Source organism: Ranitomeya imitator, chromosome 2 (genome assembly GCF_032444005.1).
Source record: "Ranitomeya imitator isolate aRanImi1 chromosome 2, aRanImi1.pri, whole genome shotgun sequence".
Classification (NCBI taxonomy): Eukaryota; Metazoa; Chordata; class Amphibia; order Anura; family Dendrobatidae; genus Ranitomeya; species Ranitomeya imitator.
In genome coordinates this window covers 742,064,319-742,088,678 of record NC_091283.1, presented here as the reverse complement: position 1 = coordinate 742,088,678, position 24,360 = coordinate 742,064,319, and the positions used below count along the sequence as shown (strand labels likewise).

Here is a 24,360-nt window from a genome sequence, read left to right as displayed (position 1 = left end):
AAACTGCAACACAGAATTATCTGCAAATATGAGTACAATTAAATCTTATAAGAAGTATTCTGTAAGTTTGTCCAGACTGCATGGACAGAATTCCTCCATATATCAATCGTGATGATATAACTGTGCTTTACACCTAGGAGACATCAGTTTATCTAGATAATGCTCCTCTCAATATTACTTCTAGGTACTATTATTTGCTGGATGAGCAGAGTGAAGTTTTGAAGTTCCACATGGATAAACATATTTCGTGTAATTTAGAACACCAGTTCCAGAAATCTGTGGCAATTGTGCAAAGTTGAAGAACTACAAAAGTTCAGTCTTAAGTTAATCTTTCTTTCCCCCTCCTTGATACTACAAAGCTAAATGGGCAGCTCCTAGATTCATGTACATATTAATTGTAAGGATCATTTATGGAGGGGTGGGGGTTCATTGCTCTCCCTCCCACTTGGCCCTTTGTTGGGATTCCAGCTGTGTCTGGCAGTGGGGAGGCTCGCATGTCATTGATGATTCTGATTGGCCACTTCCCAGGTTGTAATGAGCCCGGCACACTCCATGCTAGACTGATAAGATAAAGTGTGCCAGGGGGGCACACTTTCTATTGATCTGCATTGTTTCACAATGGTATATATATGCCTGGGAGCTAGATCTGTGCCTTTTCCACATCCTTCATACATCCTTCTACTGAAGCTCCTCTAACATATAGGTCCTAGAGTTCCAGGAATGAAAAACACCTTGCATCTCCTGGTGTCTTACCCCTGCTTTAATCAAGTTCAAGCAGCAATTCAGCCTGAACGTCTATAAGGTAAGTTTTTGTTTTCTTCATTATGTCCTTTGTAGTTAATGTTATTAGTTTCACGGCTTTGGACCTAATACTAATAGGAGCAGGATGTTGTACCATATAAGCCAACATTGGGTATAGAAAGACTGTAATAAAGTGATATTTTTCTTTGGATTCGTTAAATATATGAAAAATGTTAACATTTGAGGCAGCTTCTGGCACAGAATAGCACCACTTTTACAACTCACTGAAAGATTTTCCTGCAAATGTGAGTAACATAATATTAATGAAATAAAGTTAAATTCCACAAATCTATAAGTCGGATTCTGAAAGATTCTGTTCCTAATTGTGTTTTACAGAAATTCTCAGCAAATTGAAAAAACCCGTACGACAAGCAACAGAGACCTTAAATGCATTGTCTCACACGAGGAAGGTCTTTCACTTCTTATTTAATACTCAAATATGGAGTAAAAAATGAATTCTATTTTTCACATCTATATCTCGTAACATATTGCCTTCATTCTTCTACTGTGATGAGTCTACCCAACAACAGGAATCAGTGAATTTCTTCTGATGCCAGCAATGTAGAGCTGTGGTGGAATCATTGGCTCGTCTTTGCCTTCTTCATTCTCTGTGCCTGCCTAGAATCCTGGGTTATTCCTATTGTGATGTTAGAGCTGAATGACTTTGTGACCAGCACAGCTGAAACTGACCGGAAACTGAGCGTTAGATCAGTTCCGCAGCAGAATTGGGGATGACATCTCTATAGAGGTCGGGACATCCACATCTAACAAATGAGGATGCTTTAAATTTGGAAGGTGAACTAACATAGTGCAAAAGTGGAGAATCACATCACATCAACACATGAAATGTTACATGTTAATATAGCACAGAAAGTTGGCCCTATTGGGTGAATGTTATATGAAAATCTAAATATGATGACGAACCAAACAAAATTATTTTATGTAAGATTTGGCCTTGGGGGTGTATGGTAAGTATAAAAAGTGCAAGGGTAATACGATGAGAACAGAGGCTATAAGACATGTATTTACTATACTGTATATACTCTGTCATTTAATCACGGTATCACCACTTTATATATAAATGATAAGCTATTGAAAACTATTGTTCAATTCAACCAAAAGGTAAGTTTTCACTAAAGTGCTATCAGTCTGCACTCGATACTAGAATTGATTATTGTAAAATGTTAAAGTAGAATTATTACAGTTTTTAATGTTAATTTCCTAGCAAAGCTTATTGCTTTTCTTACAAAGTTTGTGTGCAGTGAGTTTTAAAGGTGTTATTTGACAAAAAAAATATTGTTTTAAGTATGGATTGATTAAAAAGAATAAACCAAATCATAATCACTTTCCAGCACCTCTGCACACCCAGCACAGGCTGCTCCAGAGGTCTTCCCTGGCTCCAGAAGCAGTGTCTGCCCTGTTCGGACACCACAACACCTCTGCAGCCTGTGATTGGCTGCAGCCCTTAGATGTCTAAAAGTACGTTTCATTAGAATAAAACATCCGAGTGGGGCAGGCACGGCTTCGGGGGCTAGCGCAGATCTCCAGAGCAGCCTATGCTCAATCCAAAGGGGCTCTGGAAGGTTTGCATGGCTCAGGTTATTTTTTTTATCGATATATGCCTCAAAAAATGTAAAAAGTTAAAGTATTGTGATAGGGCATGACATAATACTTAATCAATTACATCATGCACCTCGCTAAAAAAATGTGTCATTTGCAACATCTGAAATATAATAGTGACAAGGCCTGAAAATACTTAAATATGGCAAAAAGCGATGAGATGATTTTCACAGCTAAATTCGGGTTAGGTGATGGAATCCCCCTCACCCTTAGAATTCTGCATGTTGGCTTTTTAAAACATGTATGTTTTAATGAATTAAAATTATACAATTAATATCTGATCACTCTTCTGATTTTAGGAGGCTAAATTGGGGAGTCAAGATAATATTTAGGTTGTGTTAAAACTGGTTCATTACATAAAGCCTAGCACAGGGCCTGTAGGAGACATGACACAAGGAATACCAAAAAGAAAGTCCCTGTTATTCACCGCGTACTCATGCATTGCACTAGTTTAGTTAGTAGAGCTACTTTAAATATAGGTGCACAACCCTTTATGTTCTATGTGTCCGAATTTGTGATTGTACCACTCCCGAGAGCCGCATAAAATCTGAAGGAGTGTTCTGATCTTAGAGAAAAACAGGAAAACTTCCAGCGTAGTAAAAATAGAAGTATTTATTGAGAATAATCCCTAAAAATCTCACCAATGGAGTGCGAATTTATGGATTCTCAATAAAGACTTCTATTTTTAATACGTTGGATTTTTTCCTGTTTTTCTCCATGGTTCTTTGACTGCAGCATTGCAGGTTCCTTGTGTGGCAATTTCTATGTAGGTGAGCTGACTTTTTTATTTTTCTTTATTCTGATCTTAGGTATATTCTAGGTATATATTGATAATGCCGTATATGCCATAAACTATTGAGTGGCCGTTCCATCTCTGGAACTTCCACAATTAGGCCGGGGTCACACTGGCGACTTAAACGGATGAGTGCAATGCGACTAAACTATTTCACTCGGACCAATGTTAAGCTAGGGGGAGATCCCACAGCCGATTTTTTTTGTCGGCCGTTTTCCTCGGTCAGAGACAATCGCAGCATGCGACAGTCCGCTCACTCTCACCCATATAAGCCTATGGGTGCGAGTGAGACAGCGCACACCACTCGGCAATGGAGGAGATAGAGAAATTAATTTCTCCGCTTCCTCCGCAGCTGTGCTCCGATCCGCTCTGTGCGAGAGGCTTGGAGCACAGACACATGACTCTCGGCTCCTGTCGCAGCAGAGCAGGAGCCGAGAGTCATTAGCATATTGCATCGGATGCAATACGCTAGTATGACCCCAGCCTTATCGGCAAAGAAGGTCCTGTGCCCCTCTATTTAACATTGCAGAAAAAAAGGAGTCAAGATGACAATAACATGAGAGCAGCTACCATTATAGTTTATTATTAGTGACGAGCGAACGTGCTCGGATAATGTCGTGTCTGAGCATACTCAGGTGTTTTCCAAGTATCTTGAGCGTGCTCGTATATTTTGTTCTCGTCCCCATGGCTGCATGTTTTGCTGTTGTTAGACAGCTTGAACACATGTGGGGATTGCCTGTTTGAAGGGAATCTCTCATGTGTTGAGGCTGCCTAACAACTGCAAATCTTGCAGCCGCAGGGACTCGAATACAATATACGAGTACGCTCAAGATACTTTGAAAACACCCGAGTATGCTCGGATAAGACATCATCCATGCGCGTTCGCCCATCACTATTTATTATGTGAATTACCGAACACAGAGATTGCTGCGGGGGGGCCCACAGAATGCCCCAGATTGTACACTCTTGCTTTAAAGGGATATCCTACAGTGATTGTCGATTGAATTAAGATATAGAAGCTGAGACTTTGCTGTCTTTGCATTGCTTTTTTGACATTATTCAATTTAATGTAAAATCTCGGGTGCTGCAAAAACTAAGGTATCTGTTAAAAAAGAAATTTAGTACAGATCATTGATCCTGGAAAAATCTTTTTATAGCATAAGACATAAATATGTCATAAATGGCTATGACGAAAAACCCCCTAGAAATATTTTTTATTTCATTATGGCAGTATTTACAAATCCAATTGATTATAAAATGTTCCCTATCTCCAGACAGGTAAGGGTCTGTTTTATTTTACTTAAGTTCCTTTATATTGCTATCTATACCTTCCAGAGTAAAATGTCTGCATATTTTTCTCCTATATTAAGGGGAGAGGGTGATTATTCAGAATTTACAAACATGGTAAACAGGTAATGGCTATACATATGCATATTTAGGTAATTTGGATATAGTAGAATTGAGTTAATGGAAGGAGACTCCCAGTTCTTAACCAGAGTGGAGAACAGGTACAGTAGCAAGACCCCCACAATCCAATAGACTTCAGGAGACCTTATTTCTGTCAATCCAACCTCATAAAGGGAGCAGGGAAAGGAATTAGTGTTGCCTCACCGGATGAACACAGGTGCCAGGAACAAGTGGCTGGATACCACTCATTAACCACACCAAAGGAAGGAAAAAAGTTCCAGCACCAGGCGTCTCTTCATTAAAATCTTCAATATTTAATTTCCATGTCAAGAATAGAACATCATGTGGGGATGCAGCCCCTAAACGCCTGACGTGTTTTGAACAAAATTCTTAATCATAGCTATGATTAAACACTTTGTTTGAAACGCGTGAGACGTTTAGGGGCTGCATCCCCACATCATGTGCTATTATTGACATGGAACTAAAATATTGAAGATTTTAATGAAGAGACGCCTGGTGCTGGAACTTTTTTTTCCTTCCTTTGCTTTTATTCCTGTCAGTAGGATATTTAATATGTAATGAGTGACAAAGGAGCTGACTTAAAGAGAACATGACAGCTGATACATGGTGCCTAATCCGCGAGCAGCATATATCAGGCACTGGCTCTATGATCTCAGCCATGTATGTTGGACTCTGAAATGCTTCAAAATTTCAAAGAAAAGGCACCGTGGACTGAGACCGTGCTGTAGACTAGTTAGACAGGTGGGTCCCCGGCAGCCTCTCCCCACCCACTGACCTGGATTGACAGGTCTCTGTCCATACGCACATGTAGGCAGACACCTGTCAATCGAGGGTATTGCATGGGAAGATGCCGCTGGGGACCCACATACCTGACAAGTATACATTATGGAAAATGTATATAGAAATGTGTTTTCCTCTGAGATGCCGCAGCATTTCAGAGTCAAACAAATATAGCTCAGATGATACAGCCAGTATCTGATATGTGCTGGCTATGGACTGGGCAGCATGTATCAGGTGTCAGGTTCTCTTTAAAGTTATCTAGTCAGTATCCGTATGTGATACTCAAAAATCTGCCCCCCGTAGGTTTTACTCCACTGGTAGTAAAGAACAGCTTGAGGCTCTTGCCTATTCCTTATGACAGATCTGTGTTTTGTAGAATGTGCTTGATTTCTTTGAGGAGCAGGTCTCCATGGACAATAGACATGACCAGATTTCTGTCGACATTAATCAATTTTGTGAATGAAATATGTAAACTGATACAGTTGGGATTTAGGGATGGAATCTGCACCTAAATCCTGGCAGAACTCTGCATGTGAGTGTGATATTACATAGCTCAATTGCTCTCATTTTATATGTGATCTCTAGTAGAGTTTGTCTTTGATTGTCATTTCCATTTGAGTTTGACAGTTGTATCAGTGGGATAAAAGAAAGGGAGGGCATCAGATTCATTTTATGGACCAAAAAACACTGTTGGCGATATCCAAGATTGCTCCCCATTACCTTCACACACTCTTCTCCAGGCACAAATTTTAGGGGTGAACAACACTAGAAACAATCTGCAGTAGCATGTCACCCAACCCATACGCACCGTGTTTGGAGGACACATCGTAAGCTACAATGGTTCCTTAGTATCAGAACCAACAAAGGCCGTGCTATATCAGTGTAACATTATTGCTGAAAAAAAGATAAATGTTCAGAAATTCAATTACTGTTATTACATGAGAGTGAATTAAAACATACAACTAAAAATCATGAAGCATCTTATGTGGAGCAGAAGTCAATTTCTTTTTTAATTCCTACAATAGTTACATTGATACTCTCATAAATGCACAGAGAAATCCATTTGTAGTCCACCTACCAGGCACTGTAAGATTCAGAGACTCTGAGCCATGGACCAAAGCTAGTGACAAGATAATTAATGCTATTTTATGTCACAAAAGGACTAACCAGAAAAATATTATTTTATCAGCATAGGTGCCTGTCTACCTGAAGATCTATCGCCTAGTACAAGCAAAAGCTGAAAGCCTTGAGGACAAGCACAATGGACTACGGCGTTGTACCTTCTGTCTCATCTAAATACACCAGATTTGTTTCCAAAATGTGTCTCCATGGCTTTTCTCTTATGCTCAGAAAGCATCTTGCAGCGTTCTACCACATTGCTTGATTAACATGCTGACAGTGGTCGATTTGTTTTTCTGCATTATTATAGCTTTCCAGTCAACCCTTCTCCAGCTTCTTGAATGAGCAGAAAAGTGTTTCAAACCAACAAAGGACAAGATATATAGTTAATGGCAAGCTCAAACCAGCACTTCATTTTACTACTTGTTCCCAAATAAAATATATTGTTTGCCTTCGCTTGCTTTTACAAAGAAAGCATATGTGCACCTTGAGCCTGGCATATGGATTGCTTGTATCTCAACAGCATGTTTGTGTGCATTAGGAACAAGTGTGCATCTGTTAAACTTGACCATAAAGTTACTAAAAGCGGCTGTTGTCAGCAAGATTAGTGGGTCTGGCGCGTTCGGGAAAGAAGAGATGCTGGCTACAGGTATTATTAATTTATGGGTAGGTATGTTAGCAGTGGGAACATCTGCTCCTTGCTCTGTATGTCTGAATATTCGCTAAACGTATGTCATCACAAATCACAGTATCCTTTCATAGTGCCTGTCCACATCCTGGCCTGGGAAAGCCACTGCTCTCAGGGAAGGAAGCCCAACAGGTGTCCAGCCTGGGCGTCATGCACCTTTTCAGTCCTTCTCTTTTTGGACTTTAGTGGCATTAAGAGTTTGTTCTGTATTCTTTCTGGGAATGTCATGGATGCATAAATAAAGACCATTTTGGAGAGGTCATTGTGTTTTTCTTTCTATTATTGTCTTTTTTTTCCACAAGTGTTTAGCTGTGCGCCTAAGGTGGCATATGGTACCCTCTCCACACTCCGTCCGGGAGGGCATCCATGCTGCAATGAGGCTGCCTTTCTAAGAATCTGTGTTCTGTTGTCTTTTATTATTTGCAGTTTAACTATGTGAATAATAGAATAGGTAAGTGTAATCTTAAGCAAACTGCCCTTCTCCAAATTAAACAGCACCTTGTGCAGATTGGGAGCTAGTGCCTGATTGCAGAACCTGCTGGCAGACAAAACGTTAAGCTGGTTACCATATGTTTTCAATAAAATAGGACAAATAGGACATGGAGATATGGATAACAGTAAACCTGATATAAAGTAGCATAACATCATCCAATGTAAACTGTGCAGAGCCCCTCCTCGGATGGGACATTTATTGTAAATCCTAGACTAAAGCTGAACAGACAGGTGTGAGTATAAACCTAACAGTTTTCTGCTTTATATATATTTTATCAGGTTTGTGGTAATTTTGTGTTTGTTATGCTAACTATGAGCAAACATAAGAGTCAAATCATTGCGAAAATACCAGAATTATCAGAGTAGTAGTGTGAAGGTGAATCAACAATAAACTTGCCTTGTTCAGGAGCAGGTGATACCTGCTCCATGCCTGAAGAATAATGCCATCCAGGACGCCCTACTTTGCAATGTCTTGTAATTATTAAATGAAATCTATTTATTATTATTTTAGCAAACAGTGGTACCAGGTGGGGCTTTCTTCTCATCTTCAGCCTTTGTTTGAAGGAAAATTGAAGTGGGTAGTCCAGCCTTTGGAAACTCGCTCACTAGATTTTTAAGTCCATCCAATTGTGCAAGAAAAAAAAAATCTGCCATGACTTGGCTATTCATTTTTTTTTCACTTGATATAAATGCAAAGAAATGAGAAAAGAGAAAAAAAGTTCTATCCATACAGAGAAATAAAGGCTTTTATAGCCAACTGTCCTTTCTCCCATGAATTGTAGCCACTAAACAGATGCCTCTATTGGAAAGGTAGACGTAGCACAAGTCATTCGTGCCTGGAGTACATCAGAGGGACCTCGGGTAAGGTGTATCAAAAGCTGAAACAGACAAATCTAGAAAATCTAGTAAGGAGCTGTTTCAGCACCACAATTTTAACAATTATTTATCTTTTAAACTTCCAAGTGCAACAAAGTAATTCAAAAGGGATTTCTTGTTGAATGAAAATTTTCAAATTGTGGAAACATATAAATCTAAAAAAAATTCTGATGAAGTTCAGTATAATTCACTGTTCTATGTAGTCGCAAAATTTGGGTTTTATTTTCCATACATGCCAGGTCCACGTTTAATGACGTGCTAAGTTAAATTCCTGTTGTGGCTTTATGCATACAGAGATATTTCGACAACTTGCACTGACATACACTGAGGTTCTTTTGTTGTTATTCCAAGGTTTCTGTAAAGGTTTTAGCTAAATTAAATGAATTGATCGACAAATTGCTAAAGGATGACTACTAACAAAACCTAGAAAACCTGGTCTTCATATTAGAGATGTCACTGGAAAAACCTGAACGGGAAAAATTTGAATGATTACTGGCCATTTCAGGAAAAGTGCATCTGCGTCAGTGGAAGGAAAGTCAAAAAAGGAGAGATTGGAGTGGTTGGGGCCACTTATGGGGTCAGAAGAGGCAGACTAATTAGTAGTGTCATCTGCAGTGTAGCCTATGGTAAGGCAATTTGGGCCTCAAATTTTCATGCTGTCTGAACTGTGTTCCACTCAACTTTATAACAAGGTAAAAAAAGGAGGCTGCAACACTCATTAATGAGATACAAGTGTTTTTAGGTCTAACATTTGATGTAAAATTCAGGCCAAGAATATATATTTAAGAAAGAAACTGAATTTCAGGTGTCAGGGAAGTGACGAAGCAAGTTGAGGAAAGTTAGAAGCAACATAAGAAGCCTATAACTTTTCAAAGGTTAGGCAAGCATTGAAAACGATAGTGCTGGAGGTCATCAGTGTCTGATAATAGGGAAGAAAAGATGCCTTGGACTTGGCCCAATCAGTGAATTTACAAGGGAATGGGTTGAGGGGGCTATGGCCTCCAGACATTTCAGTGGAACATACAATAATAATTTTGCAATCCACCAAAAGTAAATGTTAAAACACATCTCAAATCAAATTGATATTGTAAAAGGTAAATGTGGAGTTTTGCTCCATTACTCCTTAATGAACTATTTGACATGCAGGAGGATTAGAATACAGACAAAAGAGATCAGAGGTAGAATAGTTTCAACACTGTAGGGATCATCATATGTAACGAAACTAAATGGAGGACAAAGTCTTGTTATTTGACAAGTATCTTTCAAAGACAGGAAAGTGGGTTAAGAACTCAACAGCCCATAGGCTTATTAACAAAAGCTGTCTCTACAAAATTCTGAATGTGTGGAAACCACTCCTACAGCAAAGAGCCATCCTCCAATGTGTACAGCTGTGGAAATCCTCGAGGATTAATGTTCACTTTAATGTGCAGGAGAGTATTTTGTTAAGAGAGGGAAGATATACAAATCCTAGGAAATGGGGAATACAACTATCAAAATGAAGCATTTTTTTCTGAGTAATTTTGTATATTTGCAGAACGAACCAAATATCAATACATTCTTAAGCTGCTGGAGAATTGAGATTTCAAATGGTAGCAGGAGGCATATGGCCAAAGTCATTATCCTTACATTAAAGGGGCATTTTATCATATAGGAGAATTTAGCAAATCGTCAGCAGTAGGTGTTGAAAGTTACATGCTGTTATGGTAAAGTGAATAGATATTAATTAGGCTATCATGTAGATTATCACTTTTACTGTAATATCCGGTTGAGTAGTACATTTTCAGATGGAAATTTGCATACCGTATGTTGAACTTGACATCTGATGGAGTCTGTGTGGAAACTCATGACATTGTGATGCATCTGCAAGTTTCAATCCTTCAAGGCTTGGCATTTACTGCTCACAATACTGACTTCTTCCATTAGTAGCTGACAAATTAGGAGGTGGCAGGTGTGATATCATGGAATATAGCCAGTCTTTGATGACATAATTGGTGCAGGCATCTTTTCCTTGAATCACAGGGCAAATGCAATTTTATGGATGCTGCGTTTAACAGAAAGAAAGCAAAAGTACAACATGCTCGATTAGGTTTTGTGCAGAAGGGGTTGGAAGCACTTGTGGAAGGCAATGGAGTTTTGATTTGGCCACATTGATGTTCGGGGTTTGAAAATTATCTATGAAGGCCAAAAGCAATGCAATAATACATTTTTGGAGGGTGTGCCCCAGCAAAGAGGAATGCCAATCTACCTCAATAAAAACACATTTTTAAATGTTGCATTCTCTTGTTCATGGTGTGGGTGGTAACATCAAGTTTTTTTTAAAGGTTAAATACTAAGATGGAATTTTGTGGCTCATTCCCAACCACTGACATGTGTTGGTTATGGTATGGTGATGAAGTCATACATAAGATCGTTTTTTAAGACACAAGGAGGCGGGCCTTGAATATGAGGCCATCATTAGTTTGAATTGATACCATTTGTCTGTACAATGTTATATTCCTTACTCCTATTTTCTTGATTTTCTTTCAGATTTCTCTCCATGTACATATAACAACCACCCACACATTTCTAGAGGTGAAAACAATTTTCAGTATGTTTTGATGTTCACTTAAACAATAGAATAGCCCCTTGATTGCTCTGACTCAAACCTAATAAGCAAAGAGAAAAATCAATGTTGTAACTTTGTATTTAACATTGGGGCAGTTTGGATGCCTCTAGGAAATAGGCTGAGAAAAATTAATATGGACCTTGTAAATGTGCACTTTTAGGATGGAAAAAGTATTAGTGGGAGAGCAGGATAGGGATCTCATCAATGTTATAAGAAGGTTATTTTAAAAGGGTGGTCCACTTCAAGACATACCTTTATTAAAGGGCCTAGGGAGATTAAAAAGCTAAAAAAATGTTTACCGCATTTCACCATTCTTCTAGTTTCAACATTAATTAAGGGTGTCTCATGATCAATGTAGCCATTCAGCAATTACTGATCAGTGGCAGCATTCACATTTTGTCTGCATAGAATGCACAGTGTTTCTTTTGCTTGGACAAAATGTGATGGCTGCAGTGCCAAGGTGATGCCAACACTGGATATTGATCTCAGCAGAATGGCGTTGGCCATAGAGTACAGAAGAGCAGCACTGGTCCAGATATTATCTATTCTTTTTCACCTTCCTGTACCCATCAATAAAGAGTTGTACAGTAGTGGACAACGCCTTTAAGCACATGGTTACCTGACCAACTGGATAAGAAGAGCATGAGGATGGACCTAAATAATGGCGAATTGGAGAGGATGGTGGCTCAGTGGATAGCACTGTAGCTTTGCAGCTCTGGTGTCCTTAGTCCAAATTCACCAAGGACAACATCTGCAAGGAGTTTGTAGGTTCTCCCCGTGTTTGTGTGGGTTTCCTCTTGGTTTTCCGGTTTCCTACCATATTCTAAAGACTTAAGGTACCGTCACATTGAGCGACGCTGCAGCGATATAGACAACGAGCCGATCGCTGCAGCGCCGCTGTTTAGGTTGCTAGGAGACGTCAAACAAGGCAACAGCAGAACGATGCAGGAGCGATCCAGTGACGTACTTATCGTTCTCGCTGGTTGTTAGCTCCATGAAAAAACATTGCAGGCATCTTTGCTTTTGCTGTCAAACATGACGATACACGCCGACCTGACGACCAAATAAAGTTCTGGCCTTCTAGCTCCGACCAGCGATGTCACAGCGGGATCCTGATCGCTACTGCGTGTCAAACACAATGAGATCGCTATCCAGGACGCTGCAACGTCACGGATCGCTGTCGTTCTCGTTCTAAAGTTGCTCAGTGTGAAGGTACCTTTACTGACAGGAAATTTACATTGTGATCCCCAATGAGAACAACAATGATAATGTATGTAAACTGCTACGAAATTTAATGGCGCTATCTGAGCAAAATAAATAAATAAAATATTGGAGAATTTGGACTGAGTTCAAGTTTGGCATGTCCGTCTAGAGTATATGCTATGCAAGTCTCCTGACTTGTACTCTTAACTGAAAAAGATATAGAATGCAGTTGCATATGACCTAGCTCATTTGTCTGATGTTCACAGAAGCATTGTGGGGATGGAGCATACATTTGTTGTGCAGTTGCCTCCTCCAGGTGAAATGTATTATTACATGCCAGTCTTTGACATGAAAGGCCGACAATGTGAAACAGTCCATGTTAATATTTTATTGCATTAACTTAAATGAAAGAACTAAAGGAACAGTTTTTCCATTCATAGATCTGAATGTATTTTATTACAAGGCATTGGAATTAGCTGATATATTGCACAATGGCTACAGTAGTTAAATAAACTTGTGTATTTCAGATAAAAATGATTCACAGCACATCCTTATATTACTAGATGTTTGGTTTCTATCTGAGGACAAACATTGCCTCTATTTAGGGGGGGTATTTTTTTAATAGTTGGGCAATTAAAAGGGAACCTTATTCTTTTAAAACTATGCATAATATTGCAAACAAAGGCATAAAGCTGTGCCTTCTTGGGCCCGTTTGCCCTCAAAAAAGCAGAAATTCACTCCTGAGGTGAAACTTGTGTACTCTGAGAGAGAATGGTTGCTAAGAATTCCAGGAATCCTCATTGATGGAGCTGAAAGTACTGTGTTTTTAAGCAATGCCTTCCTAGCAACTTAACTGGACTGTAAAGATACTGGAAAAGCATGTGGACAACAGTCAAGACATACCATTCTCCATCTCAGGCAGGAGCGAACATATCATAGATGACACCAGTGCAGCTAAGAGGTAAGGGGCCGATTTCCACCTACAAAACAGGTGGAATTTTGCATTACGAGAAGCTGTTGGACTGCAAAGTGCTTACATATTGTTCTTTGGTCTTTTTTGGTCTATGTCCACCAGTGAGATCAGGCTGTAGTAGTCCAGCCAAAGTTTAGTCGTAGGACACCTTTACAGTAGGAGGCATATGTTTCCCTCTTGGTTTCTTGAGGAAAGCTTTATTAGAAATCGGAGATTAATGTTTTAAGTGCTTTGAGTTGAGTTAAATAACCAGATACTAAAATGGCCTATTTAACCCATAAATTCAATATTTTGTATCCTCTATTATAGAGTGTTGTGTTAAGGGCAGCAGATAATGGTTAGTAAAAGCACTCTTAAAACCTTCAGCTGTTATCAATGCTTCAGCAAAATAAATTGTAAAACGTGTCATGCAACAATTCCCCAGACATTCGAAAATAATGAGAAAAATGACCATGAAGAGACGTCACTTTATTTAAACAGTTCTCTTACAATATTATGCCTGGATTATATCTCTTGAAAATAGTCCTATTCTTAATGCAATGGAAATGTGTGCTGTTTATTCAATCACGCAGAAATGTAAGTATAGTTAAGTCTATATGTAATTGTATATATTGGTTCTTCAAGGTCAAAACATGTTCTTTATATCTTAGGGCAATCGTTCCAATAACCATGTAACATTTAGAGTACAAAAGTTCAGTCTTAAGTTAATCTGTTTTTTCCATCATTGATACCACAGAGCTAAATGGGCAGCTCCTAGATGCATGTACATATTAATTGTAAGGATCATTTATGGAGGGGTGGGGGTTCATTGCTCTCCCTCCCACTTGGCCCTTTGTTGGGATTCCAGCTGTGTCTGGCAGTGGGGAGGCTCGCGTGTCATTGATGATTCTGATTGGCCACTTCCCAGATTGTAATGAGCCCGGCACACTCCATGCTAGACTGATAAGATAAAGTGTGCCAGGGGGGCACACTTTCTATTGATCTGCATTGTTTCACAATGGTATATATATGCCTGGGAGCTAGTCGTGTGCCTGTTGCACATCCTTCACACATCCTTCTACTGAGGCTCTTTTTACATATAAGACCAAGAGGTCCAGCACAAGAAAACACCCCACATCTCCTGGTTTCTACTTTCAGCTTTCATCTATTTTATACAGCAATTCAGCTGGAAATCTACAAGGTATGCTCCTGGCTTTTCATTTCCCCTTTTGTAAACTCTCATATTATCTGTATCATATAATCTTAACCTATGTGACATATTATTCTAAGGATTTTAAAGAAAGCATATTACCAGGAGACCTAGCATAACAAGCATTGTCACTTTCCATAGTTGATTTTGAGATTTACTTAAATATTTCTGTTTTTATTTTTTAGAATGTCTCCAAAAACAGAGAACAGCCATAGCAGAAGCGAGAGATACCTTTACTGTGATGTCTCTGATGAGGAGGACCAGTCTCTTTCTCTGCCCTGTTCTCCAGCCCCCTCAGCTGGGAGTGAAGGTTGTTTAGTGGGAGAACATTTTCCCCTTTCTGACTCCAGGGAGTCACAGAGTAAAAGGCAAAAAGGAAGACGAAGATCACAAGTCAAGAATGAAGTAACAGTCATTAAACAAAGGAAGAATCGCAGGATAAAAGCTAATGATAGAGAAAGGAACCGAATGCACAACCTCAACTCTGCCTTGGATGCCTTGAGGAGTGTTCTACCTACCTTCCCAGATGATGCTAAACTGACCAAGATTGAAACCCTGAGGTTTGCTCACAATTATATCTGGGCTTTGTCTGAGACTCTGCGGTTAGCTGACCATAGCTTATTTAACATTGCACAACAAGGTATAACAGACTCATTTGAAACGTTATCTAAGACATGCTTAATGGTGGATCTCACTAGTCCAAATAGTAGCTGCGGTTCCTCAAGTGACTGGGATTCTCTGTATTCTCCAGGGTCGCAGAGCAGCATCCATAGCCCCACAGACATGGATGATTTTATTTCTCAGCCCAGTTCTTGCCTGAAGTATACTGATACTCTATCAGCATTCATATGAATTGTTCTAAGTGTCCCCATCACTGGGTGTCTCTGTGCTCACATCCATTCTTCTGAATGGCCAGCTTACTGTGGCAGTGAGTCTTAGTCTCTCTGCAATGCCTTTCTACTGTGTATTTATGTTGATGTTTCTCATCCTTCAATGTAAATTCATTATTTCCTAAAAGTTTTGCTTTTCTTTCCCTTCTAAACTTACTTTGGAAAGATTGTTTTTTTGCACTTTTCTTGTAAAGGAAAAACAGTATCTTTTTTAGCGCTTAAAAAAATCCACAACTCTTTACTACTGTGTATATTGTAATATTGATTTTGAAAGTCTATTTTGTAATGGGCTTCTATGACTATTGATCCCCAGCTATTTGCTGTGTTTAAATTATATCTTTTCTAATCATGTGTATTTATTAATTGTATTGATTCAATATAAATATATATATATATATATATAGTGTACAGATATATTTTTGCACCATGTTGAGTAATTGTACCCTGAGGTATCATTGCAATAAAATTTCCAGCAATAATGAAACATTGAAAACTGTTGTGCTAAAATATTTATCTATCTATCCTGTTACATGTATTATAACCTGCGGCTAACTTTATAAATAAATAAATAAATAAATAAATAAATATATATATATATATATATATATATATATATACATGGTGTACCATTGTAGTTGAGTATAAAAATATGTATATATATATATATATATAATATATATATATATATATATATATATAATATATTAAATATATATATAACTAGAAAGTGGTAAATAATTTCACATTATGATACAGTGCAGTATTAAACTTAAATTTAGAATTGAACAGATAAGAAGGAAAGCATTAACATCATTACATTCGGGATTTAGGAAGTAAATAAATGGAGCAATTAACTTTGTAAGATCTAATCTAGCAAGGAAAGATTAATGGTCTCTTAGTAGTTGCTTTTCTATGGTGCAGTGGGTTATGGGTTATGTAGACTGTCCAGCACCTGGCAAGCTCTAGACCTATAACTCACCTCTAACTCACCTGTACGTTTAGAAGGACCCAGTGTATAGGAGGGCCAGGTTTGTGGGGCTGCACAGTGGAAAAATACTGATGCATAACATAGAAAATAACTCATATATGCGCTAAAGAGAAATGCTTAGGCTATAATGTGGTATTATCATATGCTATATAAAGTCGCATGCACTTTCTAAAATGTTAATGGATATACTATTTGGTCTCTTTGTTTTGCTTTCATCTTCCAATTTGTTCTTTACAGTCACCCGTGATTGTATCTTTTTCCTACATTTCATACTCGTCTGTATCACTTATAGTCCTTAAATCACTAATTTCTTTATCCAGTCAAATAGTTGTCTTATTTCCTTGCTTGCTTTTCTTTTTCTCTTTCTGTTCCCATTCCTTTCTTCCCTTCTTTTATAGTAGTATCAGTAATGGATACAAGTTCTTAAGCTATAATTTAAAGTATTGGCATGCTTGGACTTTTTACTTAGTCTTTATAAAATATAAGAAATATCCTTGCTTTTTAGAATGAAATAGTTTAACAATAGTGGCAAATGTTAAAGATTTTACGCTCTTAATCATTCAGCAGAAAGTAGTAAACTCTTTAGAGCAAAAATCTGGTTGTTTTGTGCCCCGAGGGTGATCATTGGGCTGGAATGCCAATGTGAATGCAGATCAAGCTTCCACACAATCAATTTGTAGTAGCTAGATTTATATCATCTTCCTTTCAGGGTGGTTTCCAAAGAGAAGCATTCTCTCACTGCCCCCATTGCAATGCGTCTTGATGACAAAGGGATGCTTATGTGCCAAACGGTTATTGTTATGCTAATAACTGGCAGTTGAATTAATTTAATGGCAGCAAAAAAGGATGCTTTTCAAGCAATTTGTAAAACAAAAGAAATTTGGCACTTCAACGCATGATGTTCAACAGATCTACACAAACAGATCAAATGTGAGTCTTCAACAATTGTATACTATCACTCAGTCACTGATGATCTAGGTTCTTGCTAATGATTTACTAGTCCTATATATCAAGGAGTCATCATCACCCAATGAAAAAAGTGCACTCTCGCTTATAATATAAAATCTGTTGTGATATTTAGCTTATGGCAGTACCGGCCAGCAAAGGATTTTTCTTTATGTTCTGTCATTTATTCAGTAAATTTGTAGCTTCAATATCAAAATGCTTGCAAATTTCGTTTTTGATTTTTTTTTCAGAGAGCCAAAATTTGTTTTACTGACATGTCAGCATTTTGCATAAAGGCCTGTTCTTAGTGAAGGACCGTACACTGACCAGGATGCAAAGGGGTGACTCTTTTTATTCAAATGATTGCAGTTAAGGTATCAAAAGAGGTGCCCTACTTTGTAAAAGAACAAAACAAAAACAAAAAAGTGTATTTTTTAATTATGGAGCTTGACCAAAATTCCACTATCTACACCATCAGTCTTAGCAATCGACCTGAGCTATTTTATGGAATCACTTTTGTTATTAATGAATTTGTTAAGTCTTATCCCTTAGTGATTATACATCCTTGAGCTCCAACATTTAGGCATTGCCATATTTGGATTTCTTAGTTTCAAGAAAAAAAAATGTTTCCGAGAGTCAATGCAAAACACACGAACAGGCACTTTTAACTGCATCATGAACTTTAGAATCATCATTGCATACACAACAGATTTAATTAATAAGGTCTAATAGGTTATTTGTGAATCAACAGTATTTGCTTGGTGTCTCATTGTTGCATCAGAGTCTGGGTCCAATGAAGGATCCAGTAGTAGATAAACTTGGCACACACAAGTCACTTGGTGCAGTGAAGATTTAATGGAAACAAGTACATACAGTAGACGTTTCGGTCTGATTCGACCTTCATCAATGTACCTAAATAGAGTACTAGTAAGGTTTATGGGTCGTTAATGGAAATCAAGATTCCCCTTAATGCAGGACTGTCTGGATATGCCAGAAGATAGCACAGAATCTCAGTTAGTTTGACCAAGTATTTTCTTGGTGTCTCATTGTTGCATCAGAGTCTGGGTCCAATGAAGGATCCAGTAGTAGATAAACTTGGCACACACAAGTCACTTGGTGCAGTGAAGATTTAAAGGGACACTGTCACCTGAATTTGGAGGGAACAATCTTCAGCCATGGAGGCGGGTTTTGGGGTTTTTGATTCACCCTTTCCTTACCCGCTGGCTGCATGCTGGATGCAATATTGGATTGAAGTTCATTCTCTGTCCTCCATAGTACACGCCTGCGCAAGGCAAGATTGCCTTGTGCAGGCATGTACTACGGAGGACAGAGAATGAACTTCAATCCAATATTGCAGCCAGCATGCAGCCAGCGGGTAAGGAAAGGGTGAATCAAAAACCCCAAAACCCGCCTCCATGGCTGAAGATTGTTCCCTCCAAATTCAGGTGACAGTGTCCCTTTAATGGAAACAAGTACATACAGTAGACGTTTCGGTCTGATTCGACCTTTATCAATGTACCTAAATAGAGTACTAGTAAAGTTTATGGGTCGTTAATGGAAATCAAGATTCCCCTTAATGCAGGACTGTCCGGATATGCCAGAATATAGCACAGAATCCCAGTTAGTTTGACGAAGGACGCAGTGGATACGGGCACGGGACTAGCGGTGGATACTGCGTCCTTCGTCAAACTAACTGAGGTTCTGTGCTATCTTCCATCATATCCGGACAGTCCTGCATTAAGGGGAATCTTGATTTCCATTAACGACCCATAAACCTTATTAGTACTCTATTTAGGTACATTGATGAAGGTCGAATCAGACCGAAACGTCTACTGTATGTACTTGTTTCCATTAAATCTTCACTGCACCAAGTGACTTGTGTGTGCCAAGTTTATCTACTACTGAATACAGCTTGGGCACCTACTTGAGCACCACTAATTAGTTGTGCCTACGAGCTTTATTACTATAACAATGAAGGATCTAGTAATACTCTGGTGGGCAACGCAGATGGACAAATCACAACAGATTTCAACCTCCTCATTTATTAACTTCTGCCTAATTTCAAAATAGTTGTTGCTTCACATTTCTGTAATTTCCATTTATTAACAGAGTGCATCCCTTAAATCTTCAAGGTGGTAACAAAATCATTGGTGACCTGGGCAATATGCAGTAGTTTCTGTAGTAATGCTAATAAAATAGCCACCAAAGCTCAGCTGAGATTATTCATTTTTATTCCCTTCATAATATAAAGAATGTTCGTTTAATATTTGATGATTTTTAAAATATTTGATGAGTATTATAGAATAGTCTAATGCACTAAATTATCTCATGGTTCAGCCGTGCATTATTGTTTGATTTAAATAGAATTCCTGCAAAAGTTTCCTCATGAAACGTTTGGACCTATGAGGATCTATAGAAGAATTTTCAAGTGAAGCTAGCTTTTCTTTCCAGAATAACATGATTTCTATGGAACTTAATTGATTTTAAGCATGCGATGAGCCTGAAACAGCATGCACCCCTCTTTTTATGAGAAAATAAAATGACTTTAATTGGCTTGCAATTGAATAGAAAAGTTCAACTGGAGGGTATAAAAAGTAACAGATTGGCCCAGCATTTTCATAAGGTTTTCTATTGAACGACCCAATGGGTGAATTTTACGCTTATACTTATAATGTTGAAGCCCACAGTAGTTAATGTCAGAGCCAAGATTGATGTAGACAATGCTAGGAAATGCACCACTGACCATGGTCCTGAATGGTGCACAGTACACACATAGCATTGGCTTTCCTTCATTACAGGCTCATTTAGACTATTCAGCTCAAGAAAGCCTCCCTCTAGACACTGACAAGACTCCTGTCAGGGTCCCAGCAAACTCCTGCTGCCTGACAAATCACCATTACCACGCTATGTATTTTGCCAGTGAGTTCCCTCTTCCTTTCTCTTGCTGGCTTTTAAATAGCCTGGAACTCCCCACTGTGGCATCCTGCATTGAAACAAATCTGTTGCTTTCTCATTCAAATTCCTCAATTTGGGAGGCTTCTTTCTGATTAATAGGGCAGTTGGCAAATAAATCAATTTTATTCCTAAAGACAAGCTTTTTTCATTACTGTTTTAAGTGCCCCTGTATTTATCCCTAAAATATAAACCATTCGATATATTCATTACTTCATTTTAATGCGACAATGTGAAAGATTGTCCCAATAGAGAAAAAGTATCAGGACAATACCCAGAATAGGGGAAAATGTTAGGTCTTTGTAGAGCAGGAATGTTTGAATAACTTGGTATACTAAATGTTATGTACTATATTTTGTTGTGGTGCATACATAGTCTCATATCTGTGTGGCCTCCATTTATTTCATACTTTACTCTTGATCAACATTTGGCACATCAAATGTGACACAGACTATTGAAGTTAGCATTGGAACATTGAACATTTCATTTTCTTTTAGACTGTTTCACTTACATTCTAAAATGCACTTTTTGTGTTTTTTTTTTTTGCTAGTAGTGGTGTGAGTGTGAGTAAAATAGATACTTAAACAGGTTACCCAACCTTTTTTTTTTTATGTGGGGCTACTTTCGGTAGATAGTTGCTATCTACCTGTTGTTCTGCCATGCGCAGATCTCTACCGACTCAGGTCAGTGATAGAACTGTAATTCTTCTAATTCTCTCAAATGAAAGGCAGCAAGGAGAGATTCCCTATATATGTAGCTTTTATTCTAAATAACTAAAAAACACACCGGACTTATAAAAAGGTGACACAAAAATTAAAAAGGAGATAAAGTGCTAGTGCTTGACTCAGTGCTCAATAGTAAATGGTTTGATCTCACCAATTCATTCTTTTTTGTCATTAGCAGGTTGAAGACAGGCAGCAAAAGACATGATTACATGTGGGGGGGGGCTCCTATTTCCACTGTCGTGCCCCTGTATTGCTCCTGCTCCTCACAAGTACAGTCACCAAGTGTAGGCTGCTAAGATGTAGCCACTAAGGTATATTGTTTTCTCCCTATGCGTTTCCTCCCCAGTACAGGGGATTCATCAAGGGAGCAAGAAGAGAATGTGGGAAGAATGTCAAAAGTTCCTGCAGTAGCAGGAGACCCAGTTTCAAGTCTGACCAGTAGTGTCACAACCCCTGATGAATCCCCTTACTGGGGAGGAAATGCGTAGGGAGAAAACAATATATCATGGTGGGTACATCTTAGCAGCCTACACATAGGGACTGTCCTTGTGAGGGCAGGAGCAATACAGGGGCATGACAGAGGATAACAGGAAATTCACCCCTACCTGTAATTATCTCATCTGTTTCTGCGCGTCTTCGACCTGCTAATGATGAAATTGAATGAATTGATGAGATCAAACCATTTACTATTGAGCACAGATTCAAGCACTAGCGCTTTATCACCTTGTTTACTTTATGTGTCACCTTTTTGTATGTCTGGAGTGTTTTTTTAGATATTTAGAATAAAAGCTACATTTTATATATAAGGAATCTTTCGTTGCTGCCTTCCTACCATCCCAGAGAGTATATTTATTAGTGAATTTAAACAACTACACTATTGCCGATTTATTAATTCTCTCACTGTTCAGTGAAAAACAGAGAAGTTGGAAGAAAAGTTGTTGTCGTGACTGTAAGTCTGAAAATCGCATGTGAGTGAAGCGGCCATGTGATGAACCTGCAAGCAGAGATAAATCCTGACAGTGAGTATATTACATGCTGTCAGGATTGGCTACAGGGCTTCATTTTATAATTGAAGGGCTTGTCCAGGTTTAAGAGGAAAGTATGCAGTCACTTTAGGTAATTACAGGCTTCTGAATTCTTACAGCTCATGCACTGCACACTTTTTGGATTCTCCCTTGCAAGATGGAGATGGATGGTCATGTGAGCACAAGTATGGGATTTGTATACTTCTGTGCACATTCCGACTATATGTGTCCGGCCTCACTCAATTCATTTTCATTATATGAGGCCACGCATGTTTAGTCAGCACGTGACAGCATCTATGCAAATTACATACTTGCACTTTTGTGACCTCCCACTCTCACTGCCAGCACCAGAGGATGCTGGCAGCATACGTGAGAATTCAGACATCTACAGTCACATAGAATGACTGCAGACTAATCACAGACTTGAAAAACCCCTTTAATGCTCCTAACATAAATAAAAACATATTATCTTTTAATTTCTAAGACTGTACAACACTTTATTAGCATAGCCATGTATCATGTAATCTTACAAGTTATGGATTGTAACATGTCTACAAGAAGACCAATAATAGCACAAGAATCCATCACCAGAACAACCAGCAGTACAGAAATACAGCATCACAACCCTCATTAGTATAGAAATATATCAGCACAACCACCAGCAGTACAGAAATAAATCTGTATAACTCCCATCAGTACAGAAATACAGCATCAAAACCCCCATCAGTATAGGAATACATCACAACAACCATCATCAGTACAGAAATACTTCACAAGGATCACATCATTACATGAATTCAGCACCATAACTACCATCAGTAAATGGTACATCAATTGTAATGTCAGGTCAGACTCATATACATTTGTATAGCATGAACCTAAAACGTCCAGTTCGTCCTTAAAAATGGTTAGGAGATACTGGGAGTGGTTGCTAGCTGTCATCATCAGGCTGCGGACCATAGAGGAATCACAGTACTGGTGAAAATTAGTCAGTATCACAAAAAAATTACATCCAGGTATCTTATAGATGACATTGCCTCTGATTGGAGTCGTTCTCTTTCTTTTCTTCATCTTGTTTAGACTCTATGATGACTTTTCACAGCCACAACTCGTCTCTGCACATTTCTATCTTCTCCAGACTTGTGCAGCACATCTCCAAACAATACCCTTAAAAATAACAGTGTCATAACAGCTCCTGAATAAAAATATCTACCGTACTCTTATCCCCTGAATAAGTTATTGCCCTTCACTATATTCCCTGCATAAAATATGACCTACACACTGTCCCTCTTATGGTACTGTACATGCCCGCCACACTACCTTCTCCTTTCCATAAATGGCCCCCGCTTCACAATGTCTTGTCAACCTATGTCTCCACTACAGGGCCCAGTCACTATACTGTGTCCCCTCATCACACTTCCCCTCCTTGGCACACTGACCCCTCCTGGCTGTGCCCTTACACTGTCCTACCATGCTACCCACACAATACTAATCATTTTCTATTCTGTGCCATCACACTTTTCTCCCTCCATGATGTCTCCACACACATTTCTCCCTCCCTCCTAATACTGTCTCCGCTCGCATCCCCCTGCTAATCATACTGCCTCCTTATATATTTAGCCCCTCTCTCTTCATACTGCCTCCTCACACATCCCCCTACTCCTCATACTGAGTCCACATCCATCCCATTCATACTGGTCCGGATACATTCCTCCATCGCTCCTCTTACTTTGTCCATACCCATCCCCCACCTCATCATACTGTGTCTGCACCCATCCCAACACTCACCATACTGTGTGTGCACCCATACCCTCCTTTGCTCCCCATATTGTATCAACATGCATTTGCCCTTCACTCCCCTTACTGAGTCTGCACCTATCCTCCCCATTCTGTGTCCGCACCATCACACCACTCACCATACTGTGTCTACACCAATCCCTATTCATATTTTTTCCTCATACATTCTCCCTCACTCCTCCTACTGTATCCACACCCATCCCACCACACACCGTACTGTGTCTTTACTCACACCCCCTACTATTTCCTCATACATGCCCCCATCTCCCCCTTTGTTTTTATACAGTGTCCTCAAATTTCTCCAATTCCCCATATTGTGTTCTCAAATTTTCCTCACCCCCGTTGCACTAAATCTTTGGTGTTTTCAGGTCCACTGGGACACTTACCACCAATATTATTTGCACTTGTGTGGCATCGGTGAGTGACCTTAGGAGGGTGATCACATTACCTGTACATGCTGCTGATGTTGCC

The 24,360-nt window shown here is 38.9% G+C and overlaps 1 protein-coding gene and 1 long non-coding RNA gene across 2 annotated transcripts; both read left to right on the top strand.

Moving 5' to 3' along the window:
- Window positions 1-544: 544 nt before the first annotated feature.
- On the top strand, window positions 545-7,489 carry LOC138665607 (uncharacterized). Its single transcript, XR_011318496.1, has 3 exons — window positions 545-802; window positions 1,138-1,769; window positions 6,612-7,489. It is a non-coding gene; the product is annotated as an uncharacterized lncRNA (long non-coding RNA).
- A 6,949-nt stretch (window positions 7,490-14,438) lies between these two features.
- Window positions 14,439-15,515, top strand: NEUROG3 (neurogenin 3). The gene is made up of 2 exons (XM_069755836.1): window positions 14,439-14,558; window positions 14,753-15,515. Exon 2 carries the CDS (start codon window positions 14,754-14,756, stop codon window positions 15,417-15,419), a length of 666 nt encoding a protein of 221 aa, XP_069611937.1. The 5' UTR covers window positions 14,439-14,558; window position 14,753; the 3' UTR covers window positions 15,420-15,515.
- The last annotated feature ends 8,845 nt before the right edge of the window (window positions 15,516-24,360 follow it).

Bases quoted from the DNA above. Each gene is read 5' to 3' on its own strand.
- NEUROG3 (XM_069755836.1), top strand. From the start codon at position 14,754: ATGTCTCCAAAAACAGAGAACAGCCATAGCAGAAGCGAGAGATACCTT.